This window comes from Scophthalmus maximus, chromosome 7 (assembly GCF_022379125.1).
Source record: "Scophthalmus maximus strain ysfricsl-2021 chromosome 7, ASM2237912v1, whole genome shotgun sequence".
NCBI classification, from domain to species: domain Eukaryota; kingdom Metazoa; phylum Chordata; class Actinopteri; order Pleuronectiformes; family Scophthalmidae; genus Scophthalmus; species Scophthalmus maximus.
In genome coordinates, this window is record NC_061521.1 from 17,285,997 (window position 1) to 17,309,201 (window position 23,205).

At 42.8% G+C, this 23,205-nt stretch overlaps 2 protein-coding genes across 6 annotated transcripts; one reads left to right on the top strand and one right to left on the bottom strand.

The window, feature by feature from the left end:
• The first annotated feature begins 816 nt into the window (after positions 1 to 816).
• nfat5a (nuclear factor of activated T cells 5a) lies at positions 817 to 21,814 on the top strand. 4 transcript variants are annotated; one of them, XR_004794794.2, is made up of 13 exons: positions 817 to 1,162; positions 7,608 to 7,736; positions 10,825 to 11,452; positions 11,609 to 11,792; positions 13,103 to 13,293; positions 13,403 to 13,575; positions 13,796 to 13,930; positions 14,021 to 14,073; positions 14,192 to 14,324; positions 14,606 to 14,790; positions 14,920 to 17,161; positions 17,371 to 19,097; positions 19,212 to 21,814. XR_004794794.2 is itself a non-coding variant. In XM_035641975.2 (12 exons), exons 1-12 carry the CDS (start codon positions 1,090 to 1,092, stop codon positions 17,772 to 17,774), a joined length of 4,530 nt encoding a protein of 1,509 aa, XP_035497868.2. In that variant the 5' UTR covers positions 817 to 1,089; the 3' UTR covers positions 17,775 to 21,814. The 4 variants fall into 4 exon arrangements, 3 of the variants coding, with proteins under 3 accessions (XP_035497868.2, XP_035497869.2, XP_035497870.2); XM_035641975.2 differs by having other exon boundaries at positions 17,371 to 21,814; XM_035641977.2 differs by lacking the exon at positions 817 to 1,162 and adding an exon at positions 10,207 to 10,269 and having other exon boundaries at positions 7,606 to 7,736; positions 17,371 to 21,814.
• Positions 21,430 to 23,039, bottom strand: nudt7 (nudix (nucleoside diphosphate linked moiety X)-type motif 7). Of its 2 annotated transcripts, XM_035641979.2 has the most exons (3): positions 22,694 to 23,025; positions 22,442 to 22,600; positions 21,430 to 22,354 (listed from the first exon to the last, which is right to left on the bottom strand). In XM_035641979.2, exons 1-3 carry the CDS (start codon positions 22,847 to 22,849, stop codon positions 22,016 to 22,018), a joined length of 654 nt encoding a protein of 217 aa, XP_035497872.1. In that variant the 5' UTR covers positions 22,850 to 23,025; the 3' UTR covers positions 21,430 to 22,015. The 2 variants fall into 2 exon arrangements, with proteins under 2 accessions (XP_035497872.1, XP_035497871.1); XM_035641978.2 differs by having other exon boundaries at positions 21,430 to 22,600; positions 22,694 to 23,039.
• Between the last annotated feature and the right edge of the window lie 166 nt (positions 23,040 to 23,205).

Sequence of the window (23,205 nt, forward strand, 5' to 3'; positions counted from 1 at the left end):
GACAAATCAGGTACCTCGTATTAGCATTACAGTATGCAGACTTTATCTTCTTTTTTTTTTTTAAATCATCTGACTTATTCCTTTAGTTTTGGGTAGAATTTATCACAGGAGCACAGTTTTAAAAAAGAAGAAGATCTGGAACAGCATAGTGGTGGATCTGTGTGTCTTGTACATTCTGCTGTATAACCAGTACTTAAACTCCCATGCCATATGTATAGTTTGCTGTATGTTTGAATTATATTTTTTTTTACAAAAGTGAGATTTTCAAAGCATAATTTTGGTTTTTCGTTTAAAATTGCAATTACTTTGGCTTTTATTTCAGTGTAATATGGAATTAATTCTCACCAGTGGCCAATACACCGTAGAGACCCACAGTATCGGTCTTGGAATCTGGACAAGAAAAGTATGTTTCAGTTTTTCATAAAGGCCACTGAAAAGTGTTAAGTTATGGAGGCTGGTGGAGCAGTATATAATAGAAATGTCAGGGGTCATATTATGAGAAAATTGCCCCCCTGGGAACAGATGGGTAAAAGCCCCCCTCCCCCCCGCATCCCATTCTGTGTCCTTTAACAGAGCGCTATGATTTTCAAACAGTTAACATTAACAGTAACTGTCACTCCACGGGGGCCAAAAGAGGAACAAACCAAGCAGCATGTAATGAGATTACTTTCCTCTATGATTGCTGGAACCATGGCTGTATTAATGGGAGTTAAGTGTGTGCTACTGCGCATGCTCGTGGGCAGCAGAAGGGGGAGGGGCCAGGAGGTGGGCCGACCAACTGTAGGCAAGTGTGTGTGTGTGTGTGTGTGTGTGTGTGTGTGTGTGTGTGTGTGTGTGTGTTTGTGAACGTAGCACGAAATGTGTCTCCTCTCTCTGAGCAAAACCACACACACTAACGTGAGACGTGCTGGTCGACGGGGTTGGGTTGTTTTTTTTGGTTAGTGAAAGTTTTCTTTTGTCGGCTCAAGACTGCTCCGATGTTGTACATCAAACATTCCGCTTGTAAAAACGCAATATTTATGACCCACGAGCGGCCGACTTCGTTTCTTCTGAAGAGTCCGCTTCCCCTCCCCTCGATGAAGCGCTGCGATGCCCTCTGATTTTGAATCCCTCCTGAGCTCGGATCTCGACCTCAATTCCCCCAAATCTCTTTACTCTAAAGGTAAGATGTTTTCTTTTCGAACTCATCAAAAGGCTTGTGTTGACGAAACTAACCCGTTCTGTGCTGCTTTTGAATGGAAGAGACGTGAATTGCCTGGATGGCTCTCGTTAAGCTGCTAGCTAGCTGTGGCTAGCTGCTGCTCGGCTGCTAGCCAAGCGTAGCTAGCTTAGTTCGTTAGCTGCATTTGCACTGGTGACCGCCTGACGGGTTAGCCGCCCGTGTCACATGCGAGGGAGAGTGTGACATGCCGGGCTGCTCGTGTGATCGTGACAGTGACACTTGAGATCACGTTGACGCGTTTAGATGTGTTTGTTAGTGCTGGTGGGCTGGTTACTGGCAGTATGGTGAGTACACACTATTAGCCAGCCACAGCTACGTGAGGTCGGCTCTGCAGACACCACATTGTTCAGCGGTTTAACGTACTTCCAGTCTGTGTGTGTGTGTGTGTGTGTGTGTGTGGAGGTGTGTTCGTGTGTGTGTGTGTGTGTGTGTGTGTAGAGGTGTGTGTGTGTTTGTGGAGGTGTGTGTGTGTTTGTGGGGGTGTGTGTGTGTGTGTGTAGAGGTGTGTGTGTGTTTGTGGAGGTGTGTGTGGAGGTGTGTGTGTGTGTTTGTGGGTGTGTGTGTGTGTGTGGAGGTGTGTGTGTGTGTGTGTGTGTGTGTGTGTGTGTGTGTGTGTGTCTGTTGCGAGGGAAGGTCGAACACTTGCACACGCGTGTTTTTCGCTTATTCTCCTTGATCAGTTCTGTTCACTGACGACTCTGCACTAAACAACTCTGTTGTTTTGGATGATGGGTTTGAGCCAGAGTCCTCCTCCTCCTCCTCCTCACATTTTCTAGATTCACAGAAAGAATGCCATTGTTGTCATTTGGCGTAGCATCATCCTCCCTGTCCGGATACAGGGCAGGCTGCTGCCACCGGGCCGCAAGTGGCAAATTATGTCCCGTCTGTAATTTGCGTTTGACACGTGTCCGCAGACGGTTGTTTATCAGGGGAGTGCTGCTGCATCGTGTAGGAACCCCACCGTTAACTCTTGTTGTGGTGTGCTGGGTCAGTGGGCTTGTCTTGGCTTTCAGCTGCACTCTGTGCAAGTTAATGTGGTCTCAGTTAACAAAATGTATAATTCAACGTCCCTTATCCAAAGGTGTTGGATCAGTACTCGGTTGTAGACTCTTGAATCCAGCTGCTCCCGATTCAATGCCCTTGGACAACTGTGACCTGGATGATTGAGAATCTGCACAGGCCCACTGTCTCTTAATCTCCCACTCAATCCGGTGAGCCTTCATGCTTCCTCTAAAAGCCACAGAGCTCTCATGGTTATTCATGAGCAGGTATGTAGTGTGTTGCTGTTGTGAACTGCACAACAGCAACACACTAACGCAACCCGAGACGCATTTATTTATGCATTTTGACAGGAGCTCTCTCTGCTGCCTATTTTACCCACTGGTCTTATCTATAGTTGATATTTTTTGTGGTAATTGTTAACAAATATACTTTGGCGATAATACCTTATATAGCCTTTACCAGCACTGTCTGACCTGCTGGTCCCATATCTGATAAGCTGTTTTATATATTGTGCTCACGAGCCAGCAGAAACGTATTGCTTTGGGGACCCTGAAACACTCATTTGAGCCTGCCATATGGTCACATTGTATCACATGATGGCTGTTTATTTATATCTCAGTAATTGGGTGTGTGTTCACATTGGGGTCAAGGTAGCAGACTTGCTCATTAAAGATCCAGTGAGAAACCTCATGTATATTAGGCCGTGAGTGGGGGGGTATTTGGCAAAGTTGTATGTCTGCCTGCCTGGAGACGTTGCGCCATTTAGTTGATGGTTTGGTTTGTTTCGCTTAAAAATGAGGCATTCATGAAATCTAAAAAGTGAAATATTGGATCCTGATGTTTTGGAACATAATCTGTTCCAACCAGGTTTTTTAGCAGATTCATGAGATCCAATTTGCCCAGTGTGGCTCGTGGAAGTACCAGCAAGCAGTGATTTCATGGACAGTTAACAATGTTTCATTGTAAATGACAAAGTAGTCAAACAATATTTAGTTTATAGTGCATATATAAACACTATTTAACTACATATTGACAACCATCAGATCTTTTTATGGTACATGGCTTAAAATATACACCAGGAAATTATAAACCCCTTTAAAATATGATAAGAACTGATGAAGACCTTGTGATGTTTTTGATTTGATTCAGGCTACCAGATAATGTTATTACTAAAATATTCTTTGTGCCTCTCAAATCCTCATACTTTTCTCAGCTGCATGGCCAGATTCACAGTACCATAAGTATTGCCATCCATCATTAAAAAAAAGTATTTTATCTGTGTTTTACCGAAAGAGGGAAATTTGTGTGCCGCTGTGACACTTGTGAAGGGTTATCTATTGGGCTTCATCATTTTTCTCCCTCCAACTTCAAGTGGAAACATGTGATTGCATTTCATAAATGTTTTATCTTTGCGCTACACAGCTTATATAAGTGTTTTCATTTAGATGAAAAGACAATCCAAAAATAAATTTAGTCTCACTGAGAGGGAAACGTTTTTTTTTTTTACATCAGTGTGAGACGCTTGAGCTATAGCATCAGTGTGTTCGATTAGATTCCATTGTGTGAGACTCACAAACCGGTAATGCTGTACACTCCTAACTTACAGTACCTGCTGCTGTGAAAAAGTGGGCAAGATGTTTTGTACTGTAAACGTAACGTTTGTGCAAAATAACTCGCCAAGCAGCAGTGTGAGTTAAGAAAGATACCACATGGCGCATAAGTGTGTATATAAAGTTATAACTATAGTTATAACCATGTGCTTTTGCTCTCATTTATTCATCTGAGTGCACAGGCACATAAAACACATCCGGGCATTCCTTGCCATTTCATTGGTTTCAAGGTAAACAGTAATGGTGCAAACGGCCAGAAATTGTGTTCTCTACGTTTTTAGTGCAGTGAGTGTCTCATTTGTCTTTAATTTTTTTGTGTCAACATATTGTTATGTGTTCAAGAGTGTCTTTAAAGCAGCCATTGTTTGGCACTGCGATACATTCCTCATATTCATATTTTTTCATGGGCAACAAAAACATTGCCCTCATGAATTGTCTATTCTTCTGTCATCCCCTGTCTTAGCCCCAAGCCAGCTGCAAAAAATAAAAATGGACGGGTGACCTTGCCATTTGGCAAAGCCTTCAAGGCATGTGTAATGTGAGCAGTGCATAACTATGATATGAGGTAATTTAATTGTTCTAAGTTTAGGTTAAATTCAGTCCGCGCCCTGGTTGGCTAATGTGTTGCAGCTCACTTTTTCAGGCATATGCTGGCAGGCTTGTAGATCTGTGATGTCATCAGATGTCATCTGACTCCTATAAAGGCAAATCAAATTGAGACAAACACCAAAATCCATTCCATGACATTTATTGACTAGAGAACAGAAGGAATTAAAATTTTTCTTTTCAACTGAGGTATGTCCAGTTTATTCTGTTAATCACACATTCACAGTTCGATTAAAATTACTGTAAGCCCATTTCTCCAGAAACTAAAGATTTATGTGACATGTTTGACCAATATTAATTACTGGAATAATGTGTGGTAATAGGAAGAACCTTATCCTGAAGGGACTTCAGTAATGGTGTTGATGAAGAGAGCTTTGTGTTTGAGTCTTGTGACAGTTGAATGTATATCAAAACCATGAAATACCAAATATGAGTACCAAACACTTCAGTCATATTTGTCATTATTTTTATTCAGCAAAATATGTCATGCAATACAGTATATTATTTTGATATTGGTGCCAAATATTTTCATCAATATAAAAACATTGGGTGTAAACAAGCTTTGTTGATGATTTTACCTAATTCTCCATCACCACAAGCTGGGCCACCGTTTTTACACTCTACACTACACAATATACACATGCATATTAATTCAAATGATCGCAACAGCCCATCATGTTGCATTAGCATCACCACACACCTGCAGCACTGCTATGAATGGACTAAAACAGAACAATAGGCAGACACGGTGTTAGGTAAGATTATTGGTCTTTGCTGTTAGTCTTGTATGCAGTCTGTTAACTTTGAGTCATGGCGGAGAATACCTGCTGAGATGATATCGATGTCCCGGTAATGCAGAGATAGCGCCTCACTAGAGTTGCCATGAACATCCCTAAAGCAGATACAGGTCAAGAGCTCCAGTTAATGTTCACATCCTGTCTCCTGCCAAGGGCAGGAAATCTGAGGCTGCAGTGGCCACAGGCTCATCAAAACTGGCCTGCTGTGTTGGGTCTTGGATGGTGTAATGGCATCGGGAATGTTTTCTTGGAAAACTGAGCCCCTTAATACCAATCAGTCATGGTTTGTATGGCTAGATCAACATGATAATGTAGAATGTCACAAAGCAAAAGTCGTCTCAATGAGTTCAGTGTTCTACAGTGGCATCCCTGGGTTACTAGATCTGAATCTAAAGCTTTGGTATGTGGTAGAACAAAAGCTTTGCAACATGAATGTGCTGATGACAAATGTGCTGAAAATATGTAATGCCAATTGCGTCAACAGGACCAGAGGCTCAAAGCAGTGTTTGCAATATCTTGTGGAATCCATGCCACAGATAATTAAGAGCAAAGTTAGGGACTACCTGGCATTCTAGTAGTAGGCATAGTAGTACGGTAGTGCTCAGAGAGTGTATGTAAACTTATGCATACTGCTTAGTGCCTGGTCAGTCTGGCATATGAGTAAATTCAAAACATCCAGACTATGCATTTGCATACTCAGACTTAGTGAGCAGCAATCTTGTTTATAATCAAATAATTATATAAAGGTATAAGTAAATGTGAAAACAATTACTCTCCATGTGACTTGTCTTATTGAAAGTTATGGCTGATAATATTCATTGATGAGATTGGGATTTCTCTAAACAAAAATGTTAAATGAATCCTGTATGCTTCAACAGCACTGTAGTATTTTGTAGCAATGTATTTCAGAACAGTGTTAGCAGTTTAACTATGAAGTTTATTTATAATGAATGACGACTTGGCTACTCATGGAAAAACAGTGGCTGAAACTCATTTACATTCGGCATGTCTGAACAAAAACCTTCCCCACAGGAACTGCCAGTATTAAAAAGTATACCCAGTCCGATAAATCAACTTTTGTGCTACTTAATAATAACATTCTGCTGTTTGTCAGGAACATATATGTAATTGCCTGTTGTAGTGAGTGTCGGTGAATGGTGACAGCATTTGTTTACATGACAATGCCTGTCACTTATGAATGGGTTCCAGGCAGGCTCAACACACCCTCGGTAGACTCAAATCATACACACATCTACTGTGTGAAAAAAAGTCTTAAGTCAAGACTGAGGTCATGTTGAGTTGCCAGTCAGTCTGTAATACATTCATGCACAAAGACGCCTTCTCTTCACACTATGAACAAAGCACAACAGACTCAGATGGATGGACAAGTTTTACTGTAATTCTGAGGGAACTATTCCTTTAAGACAGTTGAGCTTTGGATAAGCAACAAAGCTAGGAGTGGGCCTCCATCCCAGTGCTTTAACTTTTGCCTGGCTGTGTTTGAGAATTAGTGTACTGTGTAATTTTCTGAGTTTGAACTGTGGTGACACTGTCTTGTAACTCCCTCCGCGTCATTGACGTCACAGAAGTGCGAGATCATGTGTCTCTGTCAGTTTTACCATTCTGCTGGTGCTAAGTCATAGCTGTGTATCAGATGACTACTACACATGCTGGGTGCTGTCGATGCACAGCTGCAATATCCATGTCAGGGTGCTGATAGGTCACTGTTTCATAGCAACCAGACTACCTAAGTGTATGTTCATCTGCCATCAAATGTGGTCTTTGCCAGTGCAACTGCAGCGGTTCTATGAGGGATCATCATCAAATATCAGGGAAAGTCTCTGCAGGCTTTATTACACTCAAACCCCATGGGCGCCTAATTTAGTTTATCATAAGATACCCCGTGTTGTGTTAGTGTTGACTGCAGGTTTTTTGTTTTTTTTCGTAGATGCAGGAAAAAATTTTATCATGAGACCCAGGTCTGCTTCCAGTTCCATTCCAGGATTGCCTCCACTTATTCTTGAAAAGGCAACAAGGACACAACAACCAAACCTGAGTGGGAAACAGTAGTAGTTTTGTTAATACTAACAAATTTAGTGGAAATGAACGTTCTGTCTTTGAATTTAGTTAACTGCAGTCTTAAACCAATATCTAGCAGTTTCTAGTTATACCGCATTTTGTTCTCTGGGAGCAATTTTAACATAAAGGTGGGAAATTGCTGTGTACTTATTTCTATATAGGCTTAAGGCAGAACTGCTGAGCTCAAAGCTGTCAAGTTACTGAGTCCAATAATAAGAAATAAACAGATTAATGTTTTTCAAATCTTAATTTATGATTTGAAAAATTTCTCCTGCTCTTCTTTTATGGCAGAATCGGTATATGACCTCCTCCCCAAAGAGCTCCAGCTCCAGCCGTCGTCCACCCAGACAGACCCACCCACCATGAGCCAGAAGAGTGGGGGAGAGCCGGGGCCTCCTCCAGCTGCAGCCTTGGCCTCAGGTGAGCTACCTGCTCAGCCAGTGAAAACCATGATCTGGGATCAGTGTCACTTTACCAAACTATTCCCTGAGTTAGCAGGGGTGAAGGAACTAATATGGGCTTGTATCATTTGTCTGGGGGCAACTTCACCCTTTCAGTAGTGTCAGAGACAAATAATATTGTGACTGTGTGATATTATAAAGGCTAGCGCTTGTGTTTCAGCAAAGGTATTTCAATCCTGCTGCCATGACAATGCATAGACATTAGGTTTCACTTGGTTATGTTGGGGGTTTCCCTGGTTCCATAAATTAATAGTGGTACCAATAGGGGGGTAGGGCGCAGAGTGTTATGGCCAATTTTTACAATTGAGCTCAAGCTATATTGTCAATTGTTCCATAGTTATGCTGTATTAGAAACAGATCAGTCCTGAGGGTTTGTCTGTCTGCTTGTTTTCTTATGTTAGGCATTTCAAATGTTTATTTGATGTTCATGTCCTAGCAGTAGCATGGGAAGACACATTTCTTACCTTGACTCTGTGTGTTGGAGCTTTGATATTCACCCAAAGTCCAACTGCGATAGGTGTCTGCAGCTCCTCACCGAACCAGTTTATTTTATAAAGCTGATCAATTGAAAATTAGATCTATTTGAACATTTCTGAATGTAGTTTTAGACCAGTTAAATTAATATGAACATTTTATATGCTAGTAGCAGTGACTATAATTAAAAAATCTCAGTACTGTCTTTGTAGTCAAGAGACATACACAGTATTTTAAAAATCTTTCCTCTGAATAACAGCTCTACGAAATGTTGGTGGTGTTTGCATTAACAGCATGGCAACTTAGCTTGTTCTTTCTCATTTCACGTTTTTCCTTTTTTTTTTCTTCTTGTTTGTCATGTCCCTGTGATGCTTGTGCTTGATGTTTTTCTGTCACTTGGCTTTTTAGGCATTTGAAAAACATAGTTGTGTGGTCCAGCTTCAGAGGTCCTGTTCAGACCTGGTACTATCATCCACTATGGGTGATCTGATCACACGTGGACAGTTTTAAGCTCAGGTGTGAACGCAGCCAATACACATTGAGTACACCTTTGAGATCCGATCACAGTCCGACCAGATTCGGAGGCGGTCTGAGACTCATGTGGCGTCACTCTTTTGGCTGGGACATATTAAAGGGCCGCCTACTTAGCTGATGTCCTCTGCATCGCTACAGTTTCATAATGAATTGAAACCCCAAAAAGTCCTCCTTTCCCACACATTTATTTATTTGAGGCCACCGCCACAATATTAATACCGGCTTCTTCTTATAAATTTTATATTCTTTTTTTTAATTATCAATATTTCAAACAAGTAAAAGCATATTTCACTTTAAAGCTGCACACAGTGCATTGATTTCCTCCACCCCACCTGGCTCTGCTTTCTCTCTCTCTACCTCTCTCATGCGCGCGCACACACACACACACATTGGTGATGGACCCATTTATATAATCCAGCTGGCTAAAAACCATCAGACCCAAATAGATATCATTTGGTCTTTGTGAACAGAAAGGATGCACAGGTTTATTTGCATATAGAGCGAGCAGGTGAGATCTGATCTGACGCATATGGAGACGCATTCTAATGCCAGGTGAACTGACGAATTTAGACTTGTCTACTTGTGATCAGATTACTCAGGACGCATGTTAATACCAGGTCTGAACAGGGCCAGGGACACAGCAAAACCCTATGCAGTTTAAAGTAATCCTGTCCTTTGCCTTCAGCGGTCATCTCAGACAATCCCTCATGTTATGACCTTATATTCTGTTTCAGAGTCTGTGTATTAGCACTTTTGATTTAGCGCATCAGCCTGAAGTTATCGGTATCATCAGGTTTTATTTTTAAATACATTAACAAGTGCCTAAGCAGAAATGGCCTATGCACATTCACACATACTCATACACAAACATACAACTGTAGGTCATCTGAGAATTTACTGAGGTTGTCAAGTGTTTGAGCTTTGCAGCTAAATGCAGCTTCTCCAGTGTGAGACTTTGAGTAGTTCTGTCTCCATGAAAGCATGAAGTTGCCCCTGGCAGTCGATGGACAGTGTTTTAAATTTCATCCAGCAAAGCAAAGGAATATGGTCTGCTCGCGGATCATGGTTCAAGGGCAGTCAACATCAGCTATAACTGTGGAGGATTCTAGTCTTCAGTTTCATCTAAAGTGCAAACTAACTGGTCCACAGTCATGTTGGAGAGAGCGCTTTTTTTAATGCTACCTTTTCACTATCCTGTCTGACCCAGCTGGCCCTAAGCAGTGCTGATCAAAAGCATGACTACTGTAATGTCCTTCAGATTATCATGAATCAAACATACTTCAAAGTGTCTTTAAATGATCAACTTCAAGAGTTACTCCTTCCTTAAGTATATTAACTCATCCAGTTTACTGATTGACAGAAGTTGAGTCTTGATTGATCAGCTCTCTTGTTGCTCATTGGCTGTCTCGTTTTTATTGCAGGAAGTTCCCTCTGAGGCAGGGGGTGTCTGCATATAAAATGGTCTGCAGTTCACTGCTCCATAGGTCAGAGGCTTGTTTATTCTGTCTCCATGGCTACGCTCAGTCCCAACCAAATCTTCCAATTGGCATGCGCAAACTACTGTTTACTACTGAATGCACATTGCACAAACTGTACTGTAACCCTGGCAACCCTGGCAAATTTGATTTGGTGCCACATTACCAGCTTGCAAATTTGGCTGTACAAGAAAGTTTGACCAGATTTTTTTTTTTTCTTCTGGCAATGTGTATATAACCATTTGTAGCTTGCTTTTGTTTTTGTAAACAAAGCATGCCAGTTTGTCACATTGATTTCGATTGAGAAAGGTTTTGTAGGAATCAACACATTGTGGGACCTATTGTACCCTTCTCAACTTTAACTTTGGAATATTTAATCAATGCTTGACAGCTCTCGCATGCACAGTGAGAGGATACAACCCACAGCAGTTTATTGAAATTAGAGTTGGGAAGAGGGGAAATTAATACAAAATTATGCACAAATTCAGCTGCTTGAATGGGACTGCTAGCCTGCTCTGTGCTGAACATCTGTACTAACTCATTTATCTGTGTATACTACTGCAGATGCCACCTCTTGCAACTCCACCCCTTCTGCCTCTTCCTCCCTGGGCATGGGAGTCCCATCCAGTGGCCCCTCTACCTCCTCCTCAGACCATCTCAAGGCCCATCATCTCCAGTCCACTGGAGGGGAAGGAGCTGGTGTTTCAGAGATGCAAGGTATGGAGGGAGCTGTATCTGGCCCCAGCAGAGGCAATAGCGGAGCAAACACCGCCGCAGGAGACATAGGGTCAGGAGTGTTGTCAGGGCTAGGAGTCCAGCAGCCTCAGAACACCCCATCAAAACGGAGGCCCGTGTTGAGCATATCCCCACCACCTGAGGATCTGTTTGACGACAGCCAGATGTCATGTCAAGAGGAGCCTACAGTATCTGGTCCACCAGGTCCAGACTCAGAACATAGCAGCAGCATGTGGGCTGATGACTCAGTCTCCAACTTCAGCTTGATCAGCTCCATCTCCTACAACGACAACACAGAGGTGCCACGCAAATCTAGAAAACGAACCCCTCGCCAGCGGCCTGGCCCAAAGCCTGCTCCTCCAGAGGACAGCATGGATGTGTTTGATGCTGACAGCGCCAAGGCCCCTCACTTTGTCCTATCCCAGCTGGGCACAGACAAGACCAGTGCCATAGCCAGGTAGGTTGACCCTTGTCCAGTGCACATCCTGTCTGTATTTTCACTCAGAGTACCACTGCCTGGATACAGAAAAGTCATTTTATTTAGTTTTGTCTGGGATAATTTGATTTCTGAAAGTAATGATAATGCCACCATGTGATTTGTATTGTCCTGCAGCACTCTTGAGTCAGGAACTGCAGTGAAGGGTGGATCACTGTCTACTCAGTTCCCCCAAAGGAGTGATGGGAAGGACCTGAAGATCCTGGTGCAGCCAGAGACCCAGCACAGAGCTCGCTATCTGACCGAGGGCAGCAGAGGTTCTGTCAAAGACCGCACACAGCAAGGATTTCCCACTGTCAAGGTTAGAGAAGAAAGAAGGCGCCCGGCTGCTTATTGAACACCTTAGTTGGAAATGACTTACTAAGATGCATAGTGTTAAGTACAGTGAACTTCAAGAGAATGCCAGTACCAACACATTCATTTATATAGCACTTTTCTAAGCAAAGTTACTGGGTACTTAACAAAAAGAAAAAAGGTAATTAAAACAGCGTTTAAAAGGTCACCCTTCATCATGAGACATGATCCAGGAATAACCCGTAGAACTCTATCCACGGATCAAAGTGAACTCCCAGGCACAATTTATAGTTAATAAGTCCCTAATGTAGTTTGGAGCTTGGCCATTTAATGCTCTCAAAATATGTGAGTCAATCCGTAATGGTGTGTGGAATGTAACAGGAAAACAGTGCAAGGCTGGTAGTGTAGAAGTAATGTGTTCATATCGCTTAGTGTCCGTTAACATCCTACCAGAAATATTTAAGGGAGCTCTGACTGATGCCAGTGTAAAGTGCATTAAAGTGGTCAAGATGGTACAAAATAAATGTATGTATGACCTTGTGTAAATCAGTTGTAGAGCTGAATGATCTGATTTTAGAGGGTTTTTTAAGTTGAAAGAAGCATGACTGGAAAACATTGTTTCACACAATCCAATCCCAAAAGAAATATGTGCATAAAAAATAGCACCAAGATTTCTTGCAGATTGTGTGATGTTTTCACTGTAACCACTACATATGAGCACATTTATTTTCAGCTACTTCAAAAGTAGAATTTTACAACGGCTGACCAGTTGCACTGTATTCAACAACAGACCATATTTTCAGAGGGCATAAAATTGAAAACCAGATCATCCAATAAAAACGTAACCGGTAACAGAAACAATCTTGGCAGGGAAGCAAAGAAATGGCTCCTGTCCTGCATTCATTAATAAGGCACTTAACCCTCCACTGCTTCACTGAGGCCAACAGTTAAAACTTAGCTTAGACTGTGTTGAGCAAATCCACATTCATCAGCAGAAGTATTTTGAATTATAACAATAAAGATATTTGAAAGTTTACCATTGAACAAATGATTGTGCTTCAATTGGAAATATACCTTGTATATTTTTGTAAGATCCACATTTGGAGAAAATAGACCAGACTTTTTTTGGCCACCTTGGCGACATCCACACATTATGCTGCACTCATTATTATGCTTTTTTAAATGTATATTCTTGCTGCTTAACATGGATCCTTTAATAAGGAAGCATTCATCTGCGTGCATTTTGCAGTTACTCTTATTTTACAGATGTTTCTTTGGTCCTTAAAAATATATAAAATATTTCTCTTCTGTCCCTAGTTGGAAGGTGTGAATGAGCCAGTTGTGCTGCAGGTGTTTGTAGCGAATGATGCAGGCAGAGTGAAGCCTCATGGATTCTACCAGGCTTGCAGAGTGACTGGACGCAACACCACTGCCTGCAAGGAGGTGGACATAGAGGGAACTACTGTTATTGAGATCCCTCTGGAGCCTAGCAATGACATGGCACTTGCGTAAGGGCTTTTTTTTTGGTGGATAATTTGTGATTACTTAATCCTTGCACAGTGTAGATATTTTAAGAAGTACCTGTTATATAGTCCCCATCTTGTGCTGCTCCTACAGGGTTGACTGTGTAGGAATTTTGAAGCTGCGTAATGCAGATGTGGAGGCCCGTATTGGCGTGGCAGGATCTAAGAAAAAGAGCACCCGTGCCAGGCTGGCTTTCAGAGTCAACATCCCCCAACCTGATGGATCTACCCTCACTCTACAGGTCCCTTCATCCCCGATCCTCTGCAGTGAGTAGATCTGGCACAACAACTGTGTTACCACTTATGTATTGCGTTTAGCTTTTGTCACACAGAATTTAATGTGATGCCCATTTAACTCAGTTTTGGTTGCATCAGACCACACAGCCCTGTTTCCTTTGTTATAAAGCATTATCCATGGCCTCCGGCAAACATTATTACCAAGATGTCATGTGAGTTTTAATTCTTTCACTCTACTGTTGTTCTTCAGCCCAGCCAGCTGGAGTGCCAGAGATCCTGAAGAAGAGTCTTCACAGCTGCTCAGTGAGAGGAGGAGAGGAAGTTTTTATTATTGGGAAGAACTTCCTCAAAGGAACCAAAGTTATTTTTCAGGAGAACATTGCAGGTGTCAGCGTTTTCCCTTTCTATTCATGTGGAGTTCTGTGTGTAAACACCCTGGTGAATGGAAGAATAAAAACATCTTTGTTATTTATAGATGAAAATTCCTGGCAAGCTGAGGCAAAGATTGACATGGACCTTTTCCATCAGGTAAATGTAACAGAATTGCATGAATACTCTTATGTTTCTTCTTGAACAATGTAAGCTGTTGTATTAAACCTGCGCGTTTTTGTTAACCAAACTCATGGAATTCATCTTTGTTTTGCAGAACCATTTGATAGTGACAGTTCCTCCGTTCCACAACCAATCAATCACATCTCCCATGTCCGTGGGAGTCTTTGTGATGACCAATGCGGGTAGATCACATGACGCCCAGCCCTTTACCTACACTCCAGACTCAGGTACCACCATTAGATAATTTTCAGAACACAGGGATTATCCCCTTGGAATTAGAAGCCTCTTGTAGATTATTTCATAGAGGGCTAGGTAGATGATGTATGATTATTCCTATTTTCTCAGATACTGTGAGCTTCCTGCATTGGCTGTTTGAAGCAACATCTTTTTCAGTTACAGACGAAAGGAAAGGATTCAGGATTGCTGAAATGTCAGGATTCATTAGTGACTCAACACTTAAATCATAATATACTCTAATAAATTATCCTGTTTCCACTTTTACCCTCAGCTGATAACTCAAATGTCCTGACTGTAAAAACAGAGGACCCCTCCCTGGTCAAGACGTGTATTTTTGATGGCCAGATGAAATCTATGTCCTCTGAGCGAACTGAACGCTCTGGTCAGACTTCCAAACGGCAAGAGGACACACCAATGGAAGTGTCTAGCAATCCACCACCGACAGATGTCTTCAAGGTAAGATTTATTCTCAACAAAGAGGAATTAAAATACCTAGAGTGTGATCTAAAAGTCTGAGTCTAGTTTGGACCCCACTGTATAACATAGTTGCAGTTCATAACATTTTTGTTTGTTCTCTTTTCTCAGCCATCCCCTGACCCTCTTGTCTCAGTGCAGCAGACCCTGGAGCTCAGCTCCAGTCCTCATCCGGGAGGAGAGTCCTTTCAGAGCCCAATGCCCCTACAACCTGAAGATGTGGAGCTTGCCCAGGCACCCCCTGTTTTCCCGAGCCTAGAGACTCTTAGCACCATACAGAAGCAAGACATTGCCCCCACAACCTCCTTCCCAGTGTCAGGAGACACTACAATCCCCCCTGTGACACCAGACGTCCCTCAGCAATTCCTTAGAGACCCTCAGGATAACCTGCCTCCTGATAATTCCAACAATAGTGGGGGGGTTGTAGTTGTGGCCATGCCTCAGTTATCAACTCCATCTCAGCCCCAGCCACAACAGTCACAGGTTCCTTTGTTCCCACAGGAAGGGGTTGCGCAGCTGGAGAGGGCAGTAAGGGAGCTACAGGCTGGAGGTAACACCACGCTCCAGCAGGTATTTGAGGCAGCTGTAGCCCATCAGCAACTAAACTCAGTGCTTTACAGCCCCACACCATCTGCAGACTCTCTTCAGCAGCACGTCCAAGAAAACATGAACAGCCTTAGATTGGGAACTGCGGATAATTCACTGTCTACACAGCAGCAGATACAGATACAGCAGCAACAGCAAATGCAACAACAACAACAGCAGCAGCAACAGCAAATGCAGCAACAGCAACAACAAATGCAGCAGCAGCAGCAACAGCAAATGCAACAGCAGCAGCAGCAGCAGCAGCAACAACAAATACAGCAACAGTTTCAACAGCATCAACAACTGCAGCAGCAACAGCTGCTTGGTAACCTTCAGCATCAACAACAACATCAACATCTACAGCAGCAACAGCAAGTCCTTGGCAACATGCAGATCCAACAGCAACTAATATTACAGCCACAAGACCAACAGCAACTGCAGCAGCAGCAACTCATGGAGAATATCCAACAGCAGCAACAGTTGCAACAGAATCAGCAACAGCAAGTCCTTAACAACATCCAACTTCAGGATCAGCAACAACAAAATCAAATACTTAACAATTTACAACAACATCAGCTGCAACAGCAGCAGCAACAACAGCAAAACCAAGCGTTGAGCAACCTACAACAGCAGCAACAACAACTGCAGGAGCAGCAGGTCTTGGAGAATTTGCAGCAGCACCTCCAGGCTGAATTGCTTCAGCCCCAGATCCACTCCACCCCCCAAGTACAGCAGCCAGTGTCCCTCCTTCAACAACCTGGAGAGCTGCTCACCATTCAGACCAGCTTCGCGACACAGCCTCCGTCCCACACATCCCCACCACAACAGCTCTTTCAATCACCCAGGCCCCTTGCTGAGACCCAGGGCTCCCAACAGCAGGTCCAGGCTGCCCTTCTCCAGAATACACTGACTGTTCTGACCACTGGCAGTCTCAACTCAGAGCAGCAGTCGACTGGGTCAGCCCTTTACCTTTCCCCCAACCCTCCCCAACAACAGCAACAGCAGCAGCTGGCATTCATCTCATCCATGGAGACATCTACTAGCCAGCCCCAGTCTGTTGCAATGTTTCACAACCAACCCCAAGCTCAGCTTTCCCAAATGCAGCAACAGAGCACCCCTATGGAGCAGCAGCAGTCTGCACAACAGAACCAACAACAGCCACCACAGCTTCCAATGGGCCAGCAGGGCTCCTTGTTCCAAAGTATTCCAAACCACTCACAGGCTAACCCTGTCCCCCAGAACCAACTCTCCCAACCCCAGCAGACGGGTTTGCTCCTCTGCACGACAGATCTTAACCCGCAGGCTATTCCCCCAACTATTCTCTTCAGCACCCAGACCCAAGGCCCTTCCCCTATAGGGAGCATTAGCGTTGGAATCCCTCAGCCAGACCCAGCAGAGCCAATGTCCTTCCAAGACCAGAGCTCCTCAGGCAGCAACTCCACTTCCAACGAGAACCGACAGCAGAGTCTGTTCCAGGAGCAGCAGCCAATGCAATTGGGACCAAGCTCCAGCAGTGTCCAAAGCAGTCAACCTGTGGAGCTGTTCCTTCCACAGACATCTCTGTCTAGCCTGCAGAGCACAATTGTCTCACAGGAGCTGAGCAACCAGGCCCCAGCCCCTGGTACAACCATCTTTGTGGTTCAAGGTAGTGTGGGTGTCGTTGCCAGCCCTGGCCAACAGCCCCCAGAGCAGCTTTTCCAAACAACCGTGGGGGGGAATGTGGCTCCACAAGGACAAGCCAACCTGTTTGTGTTTGGTATCCAGAATGGTAAGATGATTTTGGTATTCTCCACATCAAAAGTATAAAACCTGAGTTTAGTAACTGTAGAATTCTTGTTTTCCTGAAACACGGGGTACTGCCATGCTCTAACCATTCAGCTGAACATGTCCAGGTGCCTTCTGAGGTGCACCAATGCCATAATCACACACTTAACCTACTGTCTGATGATAGTGATTACCATCTTCTCTTCCTCCCAGACTCGCCGCAGTTGCTCAATTCCTCCGGAGCCTCCTTGCCAGCTCAAAGCCAGCCCCAGAACTCCAGTCACATGCAGCCTCTGCTGGACCAGCCCATGGTCCAAGCTGCCGCCTCAATGCCAGCTGCCATGCACGGCAGCCTACAAAACACTCTCCAGGCTCAAATGCAGTCCAGCTCAGAGAACGCCATGCAGACCAGCCTACAAAATGCAATGCAGACAAACACACAAACTGCCCTGCAGTCCAGCTTACAGTCAACCATAGAAACAAGCCTGCCAACTCCAATGCAGACCAATCTACAGACACAGATGCAGAGCAGCTTACAGAATCAAATGCAGGCCTCATTATCTGTATCGTCCAGCATGGATAAAATTGAAGACCTACTGGAAAGCCTACAGAAGTAGTGATTAAATATTTGGACAATGTGGTAACTAAGGAGAGTGAGTGATATGTAGCTAGAGGTTATACATCAACACAAAGTGGTGGTGCATGATTTTTGTTGTGCCAAGGCCATAAAATATAGAAAGAAATTTAATATTTAAGAATGAAATGCCCCTTTTATCTAAAACCCAAATTATGATCTCATGTAACTCCTTGTTTTTATGGAATATTTATCATTGACAACACCTTTCGTAGATCCATCCATTGTCCTTGAATTGATGATATCAGCCTGTTATTACACCTCTTGCAGGATCAGAGAGGTCTGTAGTAACAGCTTTATCCATCAGTCTCAGAAATGCAGTGTTTTGTTGCCAGAGTGTTTTTAATTATAAGCCTAAGAGATGACTATGATAAACGTCTTTCAGGTTTAGTGGAAAAACTGGAAAGGGATAAAGAATGTCGGCGACAGTGAAGTGGGGGAATAGTAATGTGATAGGGATGAGGCCATAAGAGCAGGCTGAGAAGATGAAACAGCCAGCCATTGAGTGGATATCATATTGCACATAAGTGTCAGATATAGGCTGAATCTCATTTTGTGAGTGTGTAAACTCATTCCACACAGAGGGACAGTCAGTGAGGAGTGTTTTTGTCTGTCTGTCAAATGTGGGATGAGATTGAAAATGGAGGGAGGGTACCTGGCAAAAAAACACTTATTTTGTTGTTCTTTGCAAACCCTTATGTTTGCACGTCAACAGTTTGACTAAATTATACTTTAGGAGTAGTCAGGACTTTTAAATAACATACATTAGTAGAAAGATTTGCCTCCATCACTTCAGCAGACTCTAAAGAGGGAGGACATTAAAATGTTGATAGTCTGCTCCATGAAACTCCCTTACCAAAATGGGGTCGTCCCCCCCCCCCCCCCAAAAAAAAGAGGAGAGCATATGAGACACTCGAAAATGAGATTCAATCTAGTGAATAATGTGACTTGGCCTTTCGTGGCCTTTAAGGCATCTCCCAGTGTTTTCTTGTTTTGGCCTCATCAGCCTTCTTGGTGAAATTTTAAGAAGCATTGTAGTGTGTATCTTTTTGTTTAAAAGAAGTTGGTAACTTTTACCAACATAATGTGGATAGAAAGAAACTTTCCACTAGTGAAAAAGGAGTGTTGTGTTTTTATAGACATTTTATCTCAAGCACTTTATATTATAACCTCTTTTGTGTAACCAGCTAATCCTTATATCCGTCCACAGCTCTCTACTGACCCAGCTGAATTTGTACTCGGAAACGAACAGTTAAAAAACAAGAAAGAAAAAAAAACTAAACAGAAAGCAGTTGTCTTTGTAAAGGTAAATACATCTATATCAAGCATTTTTACATTTTCTCATGTCAGAATATTTTTGAGGTCTAGGACAACTTTGTATAGAATGTCTGCTCACTGTTGGATCCCTCTTTGTATTCAGTCTCAGTGGTCCAGTCAAGTCTGTCAAAAACAGCCATTCCCACAAAAGCATTGTCATTTTTCAGTGTTGGAGTGGTAAGTAGGCCTTTGTGTTTTACACACTGACAAAACATCTAAAATACTGCTTCATTTAGATTGTGCATTGAAATGAAGGATTTTCATTGTTATGCTATTTGTACTATTTACTGTTCAGTCTGTCACTTGAGACTGTTTTACCTTGTGTTGTGTTAGATATTTAAGTTTTTGTCTCAGTGTTGGTACCGTGCGCAGGCTGGCACCATGTCAATTTGGCACCCAGTACTCGTCCCTTGCATTGTGAACAGGGGCTCACTGGTAAATGAAATCTCTGTTACATGAGCCCGCCATTTTGATTCTATCTCTGGTGCTATGTATATGGGCACTTCTGATGCGATGTTAGTACGTAACCGTTTATACTTAAATCAATAGCATTGACATCACTTGTTAGTTGTGGAGCAGAGTTGAGTCTAGAGAGCTGGCTGTTGTTGTGGGGTCAGACTGGAGTGCACCCAGGCAAACCAAAGCTCCCGTTGTTAATTCCTCGTCATCCTGTCTCACATTTGTCCTTTTCAAATGCCCTCATCGTGTTTACTCATTCTTACTTGCTCATTTAAATTATGCAGCTCTTACGTGGATAGCAATTCAGCATGGTTTCTTTTGTTTGTTTTAAATACAACATTTATAGTAAGATATGTAAAGGTACTTTGTTTCATGGATCATTTAATTAATAGTTCCACCCATTTTTACATTTCTCACGACATGACTCTATTTTTTGATGCAAAGTAACACTGCTTTATTTTCCATATCTACAGCGGTAGCCAATTTGGCATTATCAAAAATATAGATAATTCAGATGTTATCATAGCATTGCTCTCACATATGCATCAGTTTACATTTTCATAGTCACACTATTTTGTCCTGCAGCGGTTAGTGATCCATTTTAAAGTAACTTATCTTTTTTAGAATTTTGTATCCATGTATCAAAATGTAGAGTATTTTTGTAAAACTGAAGTTTTTGGTTTACACTCATAGCACAGAATATCATTGCTGGTATGTTCTCCTGAAATTAAGCGTGAAATTAAGGTTTATTTTGAAGTGTATGACTGAAATTAGAAATGTAGTTAAGTGGACATCAATTCTACTGTTTTAACATTGACTTTACCCAATTTGTATATTGTAATAAATGGGCTTGCTGTTTGTTTGTTTGTTTTTAAGTCATGCATCTCAAATGGCACTTTGAATCATCCATTAACTGTAGATCAGGTTAGAGCGCAGTAGTAATGTTTCCAAGCATTCCATTCCTCTTGGGTAGGGGAGTTACAGAGCACATAATGTTGCGGAGGAAGTGCAGAACAGTAATTCCTCTTAAAGCCATACCAACACAGAAAGCCAACCTGTGACATCAGTTTCATGAATGTAAATTTTACCTCATGGTGTGGACATGGAGCTTGCTCTACATCGAACATCGGACCAATTACAGTTTCAGAGAACATATATTTTGAGGCGGAGGGGATGGGTGGGGTAGCTATCATTTGTGTCACTGTACACTTGTCAGATTGTTTTGTCTTGGATTGTGGTGTAATTTCATGTTTTTCCACACCCCTGATTTCATTGTGAGCAATCCAGGATGCTCAGTCTGACTCTTCAAATAGCCACTTCGCCCTGAAAAAAACCATGTGAAGCATTGATGTAATGGTGGCAAAGATAGCACACAAATCTTTACACAATATTGTTTTGTCCTTCAGTCATGTAAATTAATATCCATGTATATTTAAATGTGAAATATACTGCAGGGGTATCTTGAACTTCAATTGTGATGCTTTCAACAGAACTTTGTGTGCCTTGATAACTTATCCGTTACTCTGCTGTGTTCACTGATGTCCCCTTTGTGTCACTGCTCCTTGGCACCTTGTCCTTTTTATTCTTGAGGACTGTTTAACATCAGGATGCTTTTTGGTGATATGAGTTTTATTTTGAGTACACAAGTGCAACCATAGCCCATACCAATATATTTTAGTGGTAACATTTTCTCTTTGGAAATCCAGTGCAAGATATCAACGTGAGTACTCTCAACATAATGTTGTGCAGCTTCACCGGTGAATTTCCATCTTGTTTATTATTTTCTGTTGAAAATGTGTGTTTTTTTTTCCATGCCTCATGAGATTTGTAGATGTGAGGTAAAAGGGACAAGACGATGGAGATTGTTTTATGGAGAGCTTTCTTGTATTGATGTGCTTGTCAACATTACTATTGTTGCTGTGAAATGCTTGATCAAATGGAGCAACCATGATAACCGTTAATTGCCAATAGTGTGAGCTGTATCTTGTGTGTAATCAGTTTGCTCACTTTTCCTAGTTCGCTTTCTATTTCACATTCTCCAACAGTTCGGTTGTATCTGTTTCGTGTAGCTTGAGCTTTAGTATCCAGCCTTAAGACCCTGCTGTAGGGATAAAGGTCAACCCCAGTGTGTTATCATACATCTGAACTATTACTTACATGTACTTTGCCTTGGTCTGGACATTTGTATACTCTTCTGTTTATATCTGTAATCCTGCTGCTACATTAAATGAATTAATAAAAATCGAAGCGCCTTGATTTTTCTAGGTTCCAGAAGCACTCGTTCTAAAAAATAAAAAAAGACAGATTGTAAATTATTTCATATGTCTATCTTACATCTAAACAAGTATTGCATGTAGGTTAAGTTTCCTGTTGCACGTGTATCCCCAAAATTAATGCAGACAAATAATATTTTTTTAAATCTGGCTTCAGACATTTTCTGCTTCATGGTCATAGTTTACAAATTCTTCGATGCAGAACCTGTTGGAAGAAAGGTAACGGGTCGTCGTGGTCAAACCCTGCATCAAACTCAGGCTTCTTCTTGAGAGCGAGGGCAGCCACCAGGATGGCGAACATGGCAGTCAGGCCCCATATGTGATACTGGCTTCCTGAATCAGGGTCTTCGTAGTGAAATGAGTTCAGCGGTCCCAGCATCCCATGAGCACCGTGGTCCTTGCCGATGAAGACGTCCAGAGGGACGGTGAACACGGCACTGACCTCGGCCGGGTTCGGACGGGGGCAAAACGACTCCTCTATGAAGCCAACCACCGGGGTCACCAACAGGCCACTCTGTTGAAAAGATGTGAGAAGGGGAGAGATGGGCCCCGAGCAGCTGATGCTGTGACCAGGAAGAGTCGTTTTCATTCTTGCCCCTACCTTGCTCATGACAGGGAACAGTCTGCAGACCACCTGAACACCGTCGGGTGCCAGACCGATCTCCTCCTCCGCCTCTCTCAGAGCTGTGTCCACATCGTCCCCGTCACTGGGGTCTCTCTTCCCCCCGGGGAAACACACCTCGCCGGCATTGGTCCTCAGCTAAAGGGGAGACTAACTTCAGTCAGCGGTCGATGGGAATTACAGATCGAGCAACTAACCATTCCCCCAAGTGGCATCGCACATGCAGGCCACCTCGCTTGAGCGCAGGGTCATCAGGGTGTGCAGCCTCCCACTCCTCACGAGCAGCGGGATCAGCACCGAGGCTTTGGGCAGCACCGGGAGATACGAGAACTTGTTTCCGATGTCGAACGACTTTAAAATGGCTACGGCCTCCTCTTTGGTACGCATGTTGGCAGCGCCGCTTCAAAACATGAACAGAAGAGTGGACGACAGCGACGAGAACACGAACGAAGGTCCGACCGAGTCATAAATAACAGGTAACAGCTTGGTTGTAAACGGTTCAGTCTTAATAACGAGTGACGTCGAAAGAGCTAGAGCCGTCCCTTGAATATGACGTCACGGGAAGGTTGCGACGATAAGCTAAGTTAACCCCAACGTTAATATAAACCTAGGGGTCAAATCTGACACTGACACTGGTGTTATCGAGGTAAACCGTGTCCGTCGCTATGGGTATGATTACTTGGCTATTAAAATTATAAATTTAATGGAGAAAAAAGGGAAAAAACGCCGCAAAACGTAAATAT